This window comes from Corythoichthys intestinalis, chromosome 22 (assembly GCF_030265065.1).
Source record: "Corythoichthys intestinalis isolate RoL2023-P3 chromosome 22, ASM3026506v1, whole genome shotgun sequence".
NCBI lineage: Eukaryota > Metazoa > Chordata > Actinopteri > Syngnathiformes > Syngnathidae > Corythoichthys > Corythoichthys intestinalis.
Window position 1 is genome coordinate 12,501,346 of NC_080416.1, and position 11,792 is coordinate 12,513,137.

The 11,792-nt window shown below is 40.2% G+C and overlaps 1 protein-coding gene across 1 annotated transcript; it reads right to left on the bottom strand.

Moving 5' to 3' along the window:
- Positions 1-429: 429 nt before the first annotated feature.
- Positions 430-2,095, bottom strand: hoxa5a (homeobox A5a). The gene is made up of 2 exons (XM_057827412.1): positions 1,466-2,095; positions 430-1,044 (listed from the first exon to the last, which is right to left on the bottom strand). The coding sequence occupies exons 1-2, from the start codon at positions 2,037-2,039 to the stop codon at positions 797-799; spliced, it is 822 nt and encodes a 273-aa protein (XP_057683395.1). The 5' UTR covers positions 2,040-2,095; the 3' UTR covers positions 430-796.
- Positions 2,096-11,792: the final 9,697 nt, after the last annotated feature.

The window sequence follows — 11,792 nt, forward strand, 5'->3', positions numbered from 1 at the left end:
CATTTAGCAGCCAAATGTCAAAGGAAGCAGAAAGGGGGCTTAATAAAGTTTACAGCTTGAAAAGTCCAGCTGATGCTGCAAGAGGTGCAAAAAGACACTTTGCCGTTGGCGGTGTGTGCGCCTGCATGATGAGGAACCCAAAAAAAGCCCAACAGAACCACAGGTGAGTCCACCAAACAAAACAAAAAATAATTCGTTAAAAACCTGTTGAATTTATTTCAAACTTAAAATGAACATTTTTTTCTTTTTCTCAGCACACGAAAATGTAGTTCCAGTAGAAACTTTATTATATGATGAACAGCAACAATGTCTTTACAGTACATTCTTGACTTCCAGTCTTAGAAAATAAAATACAAAAATTATAAAGCTTAACACCACGCGGGTTATACACAGCAAAAGCATTTTTTTAAAAGCTGCAAAAACAATAAAAATGTAAAATACAATTGTCCACTTGACGAAAATCACTTTGGAGTTCATTTTTCTCTCTCAATTTAGCACAACGCACAAATAAATACAATACACAACATACTGGAGGTATACACAAAATGGAACAAGTGAGTGTACATTGAGTGCATTCGCTGCATGGTTTTTCATTAGGTAGCATTTTTGCCCTTCTTTTTCTCCACGAGAAATAATTTAAACCAACATTTATTCGTTTTTTTTTTTCTAAATCTAGACAGAACTGTACATTTATTTGACCACTAAATGAAAAGAATAGGAGATATAGTGGAGTTTAGTCTCTGCAACTTTGATTTTCGGGTGACAGGAGTGGGGGGCGAGTGGGTGGGGGTCCCAATCAAGGCCTGTAGCCCCCCGCGCCCGCAGCCATGCTCATGCTCTTCAGCTTGTTGTCCTTCTTCCACTTCATCCGGCGGTTCTGGAACCAAATTTTGATCTGTCTCTCAGAGAGGCACAAGGCGTGCGCGATCTCGATCCTCCGCCGCCGGGTCAGGTAGCGGTTGAAGTGGAACTCCTTCTCCAGCTCCAGCGTCTGGTAGCGGGTGTAGGCGGTCCGGGCACGCTTGCCCTCCGGACCGGACAAATCTTAGGGCGAGTCAACAACAAAAAGAGAGAAATGCGTCTGTTAAGCCATTTTTATACGCGGTTTAATGGAGTACTATAGAATAAAATATACATATGCAAAAATTGTTAACATATTTTTTTACATGCCATGACAAAAAGTCTCACTTAAAATTGGAGCATAATATTTTTACGCAAAATTAGAGGCCTATTTTGTTTTCTGGAGCTAGAAAAATACTTGCAACAGAATTAAACTTGACTTCTGTGGTCAAGTGTGACTTGTGTGCGCTCTCATAATTAAGAAAAGTCTTACACATACACTTTTCTTGAAATAATAATGCGACATTTTGTGACAAAGTTGACTTTAGATTTCTTTCTTAAAATATACAAACATGGGCTTTTATAGGCCATGTCATCCCTAGCTATAATTCTTAAAGAAGTTTACCGTGACTTATGTGTAGTTTCCTCATCCACGGATATATCTGAGGCTGGGCCGGGTCGTTCTGTGGCGTTCCGGGTGCACTCCCCGTGGGCTTTTCCTCGTCCAGGGGGGTGCCCTTGGGCGCACAGTCTCGGTTGTGCAGCAGTGTGCCCCCGCTGGAGCTGGAGCCGGAGCACGGACTGGGCAGGGAGTTTTTGGCGGCTCGGTGCTGGCTACGAGACTCGCCGGGGGAGGAAGTGGAGCCGCACGGGACTGGTTGTTCCGCCGCGGCTGAGTTGGCCGAGTTGGCGCCGGCGGACGGCGTGTACCTGCCGGGGTCGGCCGCTGAGTGGGTCGGGGAGAAGGCGGCCGTCCGCTCGCCGCCCTGCTGCTGTTGCTGTACAAAGTGTCCTGTGGCGGCGGGCCGGCCGACGCTCAGGTCCATCCCGTTGTAGCCATAACCGTACCTGCCGGAGTGCATGGCGTTGGAGTCTCGGTATTGCTCGTCCGCCGAACTGTGTTCCCCATAATTATGTAACTGGAAGTCCGCGCCATTGGGATAGCGACCGCAGAATGAGTTCACAAAATAGGAGCTCATTTGTTGACAATTCCTCCACTCGGGCTGGATTTTGCTCGTTTTGACGGCGAGGGGAGAGAAAAGCGCAAAAGCCAGCGCGCTTTGATTTGTGGCTCTTATGCTTTAGCGCGTCCTATAGCAGCCTTGCACAATTTATGATGAATTATGGAAATGAGTGGGCCATGGACTTGATTCTCCGGCTCTTACGTAGGCACCCAAATATGGGGTACGGCGGAGTATCACGTGCTTTTGTTGACCAGTCGTAAATCCTGCTCGGTGACCTCGGGAGGTAAACTCGCGAGGGGGGGCTCGGGAGCGAGGAGGACTCTGTGGCTCGGGGCGAACTTTGCCTGGTCGTGCTGCGCCATCCTCTGGCGCAACTGGTGAACTGACGCGGCGAGGTCATCGGGAGGTTAACGAGCATTGCGGCAAAACGCGCTGCTTGGAAACAATGCCGGGCGATTGCATGCAGGGCGTGCTGCGAGCGCAATTTCGACTTTACTATTGGGCGTGCTAATAAGGCCGTCAGTGACTTGTGATGCATGTTAGGAAGGCGACGGGTGAAAATTGAGGCTTTAATTAAATACAAGCAATTCGTTGATTATTTTGAACTCATCAAGAATATATAGCTAAACATGTTTAGTGGCGACACTAATGAATACATGTTTTGGGGATGATGGGTAGCACAGGTTGGTCATTGGATACGTTTACAAAATCAGAATTTAAGCACTTTTGATCTTATTTGACTGTTGTGCAGTGAAAAAGTGTCATTTATACGTAAAACAGTCCAAACCCATAATAATATATGTATAGAAATATATTTTCCTTATTTGTACTGAATTTAGGTTAGGAAAGGGACCAGCTATACCACTTGGGTTCATTCTAACAACAGCAGCAACAACAACAAAACAACTATAGCAAAAATAACACAACAGCTGGTTGTTCATTTTCTGAATTCAAATTGGGCTATTTTTAAACCAATATTACATGTACTGCATTAAAACAGATGGGCGTAAAGCTAAAATCAACCTGACCGTGGAGTGTGTGTTTATAAAATCAAGAAAAAGTTGCTAAAAAGAGGAAAAACTGTCATTTTGACCCAAATAGTAAATGAATAAACCAAATGTTTAGGGCACATGAACCCAAAGGATAGTTGTTGTTGTTTTTTTAACAACTGATTTTAATACACAATCTCTGGTAAAAATGCATAGTTAGGGAAAAAATACTGCAGAGGCTTGTGTTGTTTTTTGTAATTGCGTCAAAAAAAGAACTGATTTTGGGTGTGAAATTAACTTAAGTGAAAGTTAGCTATAATGAATTTGTTAAAATCAATCTAATTTGGGTCGTTGGTTTTTTTGTGTGTAATATATACTATAGAGAAAACTAAATTGGGTATTTGTAATTGGGCTAAGTATATTCAAAATGAAGTTCATACACAAAATTATACACACACATTATATATACATATAATGTACTTCTGTTATTCTTACTCTGTTTTTTTCCTTTTTAAATCAAATCGTGTTTCATTCGATTCTCGTGAATTGATATGTTGCATAACAGCAGTGGTATAAATAAAAGGGGAAAAAATGGCTGCCCTTGTTGCTATCATCCCCATATTGTGTGTTCAGGCCAGTGAACCTTAATTGTCCCAAAGGGAAACTCGTCTTGCAGACAGGATGCAAGACAATCGGGACCCTTGAGAAACATTGAATTCAATTGAAAATAGCCAAGACCATTTAGAAAGAAGCATAAACTTACACTGCTGACGTCAAAACAAGGACAAAAAGACACAGTTTACACTTTTGGTACAAAATGTCGTTTGATCGCATGCATGCTCCATGTTCATATAATATATATTTAAAAAGATCGTTTTTAAGTCGATCTGTGTTCTGAAACGTCTAAACCAAACAGCGAGCATGCAGGAAACGAAGTGCAAAGCATATAGCCGCGACTCCGTTTGGTCACATGCAGACTTGAGGAATTTTTATGGCACCCCTTTGCCTCTTTTGTGAGCTTGTCAAGTGGTTTCACACTTGCTCACCCCAATACTAGCACTGAATTGCACACGCCCAACGTGCACTGACAAAAATGTTCATGTACAGCCACCATTTCTCTTAAATACATTGTACAGTGGCTCCCATATGCGCTTCGTTTATCCGTCCGTCCGTGAAGGACACCAAAGTGAGTGCTTGCGTTTCCTCCAACAGCTGATTTATGGCGGCCCAATGGCAACAAAGTTCCCACGAAAGCATTTCCCCCCCAAGTCGAGACAAGGACACACCCAGGAGCTAAAAAGGGGCTCTTGAAAAAAAAACAGGGGTGAGTGGTGGTCGTCAAGCAATAATAGGACGGCACTGCACTCTGCAGGCTTCTCACACACTGACACGTTTTGCAAAAACATGGATTTAAACGTAAATTAACGCACACAGTATTTTTTTGGTCTGAAAATATTTGAACTAAAAAAAAACTGGATTTATTTTCATTTGTGACATACTGTCACTCATTCTCCATTTTTAGATTGAAATTTGAATATTGTTCTTAAGGTAATATAAAACAAAACACTAACATATATATTATATTAATCCTTGTTTGCACAATTCCATTTGATTATAATAAACACTTGTATTTCATTTTGGCAAAAGAGATTCCTCTGCCATTGACAGCGAAAGACGTCCAGTCCATTTGAACTGGGAAGGTTGGTAGAGATAATTCGGCAGCCAATAACCAAATGGTTATTTCAATTACAAATGTTATTTGTATTTCACTAACTACCAGAGCACATATTCTGTAAAAACTTATATATATATATATATATATGAATTTCAAAAAATAGAACAACGTCAATTGCCGTCAATAGCAGCCAGAGTTTAACAAGAAGCAAGAACAAATAGAGGAACAGTTTCTTTGCTAAAGCCATCCCCACCCTGAACTATATGTAACACCACATCGCCCAATGTCCAGTATTCATTTCAGCAATATTCTATGTGCAATACTTACTCACGTGCAATATTCAATGCCTTCACTGTCAAACTGCTGCACTTGTATTGACGCATATTTCATATGCAATACTTACGTGCACTATTAACGTGCAATATTCAATGCCTTCACTGTCAAACCGCTGCACTTCTATTGACACATATTTTAGGTGCAATACTTACTTACGTGCAATATTCAATGCTTTCACTCTCAAACTGCTGCAACTTCATTTCTATTGACATTTTATGTGCAATACTTACGTACGCGCAATACTAACATGCAATATTCAATGTCTTCACTGTCAAACAGCTGCTATTTCACTTTTTTTTTTTGCATAGGACTATCACATACACATTTTAAATTTATTCAAATTTTATACTTTTATACTTGCAAATCACTTTTGAGATTTTAAGTTACCCTACACTGTAAAGGGAAATGCTCCACAATTTCATTGTACAACTGTATAATGACAATAAAGGGCTATTCTATTCTATTCTATTCTATTCAATAAACAATCGGAAAAATTCAAATTGATTGGATGTCTGTCATTGGTAGCCAACGATTTAATGAGTGTCTTCAATATAAATTGTATTTCTCTTATTAACTACAACAGCACATATACTGTGAACAATGTAAATACACCAAGACTACTGAGTCTCTTTAAAAAAATAAAAATAGAAAAAAAATAAAAAGTGAATATCGCACATCACAGACAAAAATAGACAATGATTTAATGGGAACGATCGCTGCCAAACTGCCATAGTTTCCATGAACTGGATGTCTATCGCCATCAGTGGCACTAAAACATCACTCACTATACCAGTCCACCCACTTTAAATTCATTTGACACCTATCACTCTCAATGACATAGCATGTCAACCTGATATGACCAAACAGCCTACCATGTCATGGTTCCATCTGAACCACATGCACTTTTTTAAAAAAGCTTAGAAGTTAGATTCATTGTGAACGCGGATGCGCACTCCCACCGAGCCCCAAACTTCAAACACATATTTCCACTGCAGGAATAGAGGTCAACGTGCCAATCGTTCTTTTCTCGCAGACACGCTTGTACACCAGCGGCCACGAGGGGGAGACAAAAAATCCCGCATGGTCCGTAATTGCGGCTGAAGCCCAGCCCAGTTTCAAAGCAACAACAAACACGCAAGGACAAACAAATTGGCGACAAATATAAGCGTGAAAATTCATTTCTCACAATCAAAATTTTGTCCAAAAAAGCATTAATCACAAAAAAAAAACCAGGTTGACATATAGAAAATATATGATTACCTACCAATTGCGCTGAGTTCTAGCTTGACGCGAGTCTCGGCAGGTGTCCGGATGGAAATCCAGGGACTCTTCGGACACATTGTCAAAAGCATCCAGTCATAGGCATCTTGGCATCTGCGACATCAAATACTCCAAAATAGAAAAAAAGAGAATGTGAGGGATTGAGGTTGTGGAAGGGCGCCGCTGGAGGCATCCGTGTGGGAGCCGGAGCCTCTTTAATGAAAGGCTGCTCTATTCCTCGATTGGAAATTATATAGAAAAAGTTCATGTTCACTGCTCCTCGCCACGTGACGTGCTGCAGCCAATAGGAGGCGGAGGTGGCTCGTAAAGCCGGACTGCCATGTTGTAAATTTTCATAAACAACAACGGATTTATGGCCCAGTGCGAGAAGAAAGGAGGGGGAAGAGATGGAATGGAATGGAAGAGAGGGAGGGAGCAGGTCACCATCAGGCGCCATCTTAGGAAGGGAAGAAGGAAGGCAGAGTTCAACAGTAAATTCTTCTTGTGTAGCTCCCATCTTTATAGAGGAATGTTGCACCAACCTCCTACAAGTCTTTGTATGCACAAATTTGAACTAAAAATAAAAACATACATAATTATAGTCATCATTGTGGGGAACGTATACGTTTTCTGTTTTCTAATCCAAGCAAAAACATTATGATTGCCTGTTACATATTTGACTTATGTGCACTGTCACACTAGTAAACCTCAAAATGTGTCATTTAACAGTGATATATTAACACTGAATTCCTGCTGCTAAGATAATTTCGTGGTACAAGTTAGAAACAAATCACTAATCAAAAAAGATTCCCCGTGCATGTTGCGTGATTGATATAAGGATATATGTAAATCATGTTGCTTTCTTGTTAAAATATTGTTGGGGAAAAAAACACGCATTTATGATATATATTTAATGTGGAAATGCTTTTCCCTCTTAGCCTGAAAATAAAGCACATTTACAACGAGGATGTGTATTGACGTGCAAGTCTAATCAATGTGCTTATGTTTGGTGAATGAGTTCCTAAATGGGGCTGTATTGAATTTGTGCACATGTATCGGGTAGTTTGTACAAATGTTTAATGTGCTGCCACAGAATTGACATTTCTGGTCGTTTTAAAAAAATATAGTCCTGGACATTCTAACAGGAGCTTACAATTTCCTTGTAAATGCGTAATTTAATATGCCAAAAATTCTGCTGGATATTGTATGTGACAAATTGCATTTTAGTGGATGAATTTCAATTTTTAAAAATATTATTTCTGTACTTATTTTGCAGTGAGACTTGCCTTGGAACGGGCGCAGTGCTCCATCTTGGCGCCCTTGTGGTATACGGGATTGGATTTCGTCACACGCTGTACGGGTTGGAACACTTTTTCATTGGAAGGGGCAGCTGTTTTAATCCTGGAAGAAACAACACGATTTTTTAACATATTAAAATTGTAATAAAAAAACAAGCTTGTCGTTGTCGTATTTCCTATATAAACGTTTTTAAAACCCACATTTTCAGCAATTTCACTGCAATATTGAGCCATCCTGCAGTGTAAATGCACCTGACAGTGTGCTTTTTGACTGTTCAACAAAGTGAACGCTGTCCTTTTCTACATGCAGTGCATGAGGTCCAATTAGAAAGTAGAGCCGCAGAGTGCAGGAGAGCTGATTTACACAAAAGGTCGCTTTTTTTTTTTTTTTTTTTACAACCACAAAGGGAATAAGAGGCTATGAGAGTAATAGGAGTGCACAGAAAACCCCCCAACGGCAAGGTCTATTGGTGCTGAACACAGAGGCGCTGACCAAATGAATTTATGGCTGCAAAACTCATTAGTTGCGCAGTAAAACTTTTACGATTCCTCCCTTGCAACACCAGTGCTTCACCAAATTAATTGAAACCCCAATAGTTAGCCTAAGTATCCTTGTGTTAAAGGAAAAAGGAAGGAAAAGGGGAAAAATGGCACTTTAGGAGTGAGCAGCACGTACCTGCTGTTTGTGTCTTCCGGGTGACATCCGCTGTTGTTTATCCGGCTGAGAGGTGCTGGCTGGCGGGGCCGGATGCCAGCAGCTGTCGGGGAGAAGGCGAGGCTCTGGAGGACAAACGGCTGCACTTGGGCCGTGCAGGTCAGACAAGTCTCGCATATAGGCTGGATGTGAGCCTACTGCAAATATCTCGACTGGCTTTGAAAGCAGACAACCTATACATCCACCGTTTATTTACCAAAAAGTCCATCACATAATAAGAAATCATATTTTCTCGCCGTCTGATTTGTTGGTGGAGAATCCTCAGTGTCGTTTTTACGAGGTTGTGTGATATATGACAGCAATAGGGCCGAGATTTACGCCAAACACCATTTTGACCGTGCACCAAGAAACCCGCCACGTGACTTCGGCCTGCCTGTTTTGGCCAATCGGCAGGAAGATGTGAAATCCATCATGGCGCGGGCTGCAGAATGGGATAACGCCGGCTATACAAAGCGGCATTAAGGCTTCATTCGTCCAAAACTACAATATATATTTTACACAATTTTGAAATGTGGATAAGGAAAATTATATACAAAATGTGCAGTTTCAAACACCCACCCATCAATTTCATAATATAATCCAATTCTAAAAATTTCAAAATGTAAAATTCATCGCTGCCCCATTTTCTGCCTTCTATATGTGTATTTAATTTAAGCGTGTTAACCATTACACACAAAAAAATAAAGGTTTTGCACAGTACACAAATGCGGTCATGACGTTTACCAAATTGAACTTTGATTGGTTCATATATCGAATATCCAATGCATGTGTCAACATTATAACATTATATAACCAAATTCTTATAAACGTAGCGTGTGCATGCATATAGGTGAGTATTACAGACAATATGTAGCCGACAAAACACATGTAAATACTGTATTCTATGTGTGTGCATGTGTAATAAGGTCTGTGTATTTACATAAAGTGCACACACACTCGTTTACACACACCCTAACCTATACAAAAATATTCGAACACGTCTACACACACACACACACACACACACACACACACGTATACATATCTAAATATATATATATACACATCCGTAAAAAATAAACATTGATTAGCCAATATGTTTTAAATTGAGCCAATCACACCTAAAATTTGACTGCTAGCACAAAGCAAACAATTTAATTCGTTTACAAATTATTTACATTATATAGCAGTAAACATTTCAGGTGATTGATTATCCAATATTTTTGAAATGTTTCCTTTTTTTAAGTGCAAAAACATCTTGTATACAGATATTTTCATATTTTGGTGTGTATAGGCAATACATTTGTAAATATATTGATATACACACAAGCATATGATATATAAGAACACATGTGCTCATATGTAACTTGACAAAAAATGAATAAACAAAATAAGAACCATTCGCAACTTTTCTAAAGAACCCTACTATCCAGATAGTCTCCAATGTATTTCGGAACTTGAAATTCAGAACCTGAACCAGAACTTTCTTAATTACTCTTCAAATATTGAAAATATTCCGATGTTTTTTTTTTTTTTTTTAATGCAGGCACAGCAGTCCTAATAAAGATATTCAAGACATGAATATATTCGATTACAACAACAAGCCAAGTTTTTTGTCTTCTAATTTGGGACCATTGCGTCAAAGTAATTCCACGAAAAAACTGCCTCTGTAAGACACGAGGCAGCCCGTGACCTGCAGTGTACTGCTTCATTCCAATCTTTACTTCCTGCACGTGCAAAGACCATTAAAAAGGTGTGAAATTGTTAGGCTCAACTCTTAAAAATGTTACAAGAGAATTTCAGCCGCAGCCGCAGAGCAGGTTCGTTAAAAGGACGGGTTAGAAAAAGCTGCAAAGGGACTGTTATGGAACAGTGTCGCCCTCCACTGGAGGACTACAAGAAGGCAGCGGAATACAGGAAGCAGCTTGTTTTCCGCAGTAATTTGGGAGATTGACGGCGAGAGGCGTCCAATCCATTTGAATTGAGAGAGAATGATCATCATCCAGTCCCATTTACGGTGATAGACGTCCAATCCATTTGAACTGGGAGCCTGAACTGAGCCTCTCCATTGCAGTTCAAATAGATTGGACGTCTATCGCCGCCAATGGCTGTCAGTTGCCAAAATTTTTTCAATTAGGATATTTTTAGATTTTATAGTTGTTTGAAATGCCTATTTGTAATTGGGTATGCTTTCTGTGCTCTAAATTTACACAACTGGCAGAATTTGAAAAATGGGAGCCATTTTAAAGGAAGCATGACTGAGTGGGCCATATTATTTTTCATTAGTTTTAATAGGGTTAAAATAACAGCCCTTTTATTCATCAAAATAGCAATAAAAATGATTGAATATTTTTTTATCAGCTAAAACGGACTATATTTTCCAAATTATGCCAGTTTAAACAAATTTACGTGTATGTAAAGGTCTTGAAAGTATTTTTCCCGATTGTGACACAAACAAAAAGTCATTTAACTCCAAATTCCACCCTTAATTTTGAAGTCAAAAGTAAATTCTGATTCTACTTTACATTATTAGTATATATATTAAATTTCTATAATGCAGATTTTCCAAAATTAGAATTTCCTTAAATTCGCTTAAATGCATGCTCTCGTATTTTGGATTGTTTATGCATACTATATATTTTTGCAGGGCTGTTTGCAGGTTTTTTTCTTTCCTCAAATAGTTTATGGTCGTCTCGCTGCGTTGCAACGGGGGTGCAGAGGGCGGAAGGTTCCCAGGTAGAAACAAAGGGCGAGTCCAAATGACCGTGAGTCGCGTATGCGCGTCCCCGTTGGGAAGACTCCAATAAAGCTGATCATTTCCGCTCGGCCTTTTGTCCAGCAGCAAAAAGAAGAAAAAACAAATGGCTGCCATTCTGGAAACAGCCTAATTGTGTCTGGACGGCCATAAAGCCATTAAAAGTGGAATGCCAGACAGTATAGGAGACCAAGCGGTTTATGGCACTGTCTCTTCTTTGAAGTTTGGGTCCATCTGTGTCGCCCCCAAGCGCGTCACAACACACTCCAGCTTCAAATTCGCCTTGGAATAATCCGCGCATTTTCTGCTCGCAACGCCGATTTGGGGGACTCCATATATGATCACGCGTCAGCCATCATGTGATTTCTCTTCTTTCGTCCACTCAGTGTCAAATATTTCTCTTCGTGTACAGACTTGAACCTTGGGGGAGGTCGTGTTTTTAATGGCGTCAAGAATCCATAGCATTGGTGAAGATTTAGTCCTCCAAAAATTAAAATTCCCAAATTCTTCACGTGTCCAAGCACTCCTGCATGTCTTGTTCTTGTTTTGTGTCCGCTTGCCTCGCAGCGCTTTGCACCCCATAAAATGTTATAGCGGTAATTGTCTTTTACGGCTCTATAGAGCCATCAACATCCTCTCTCTGCATCACGCCCTGTACTGTATCCTCCAAAATAATATGCTCATATTTGCTAAGTATGTCAGCATTTTCCCTTTACCCCCTTCCCGGAGAACAAACACATTCGAGCGTCAATTAGGCGACA

What these genes read in the sequence shown, in the direction of transcription:
- hoxa5a (XM_057827412.1), bottom strand. Translation starts at nt 2,039, where the DNA reads ATGAGCTCCTATTTTGTGAACTCATTCTGCGGTCGCTATCCCAATGGC. An exon ending in GAAACTACACATAAGTCACG is followed by an intron (nt 1,045 to 1,465) that starts GTAAACTTCTTT and finishes ACTCGCCCTAAG; the next exon opens with ATTTGTCCGGTCCGGAGGGC.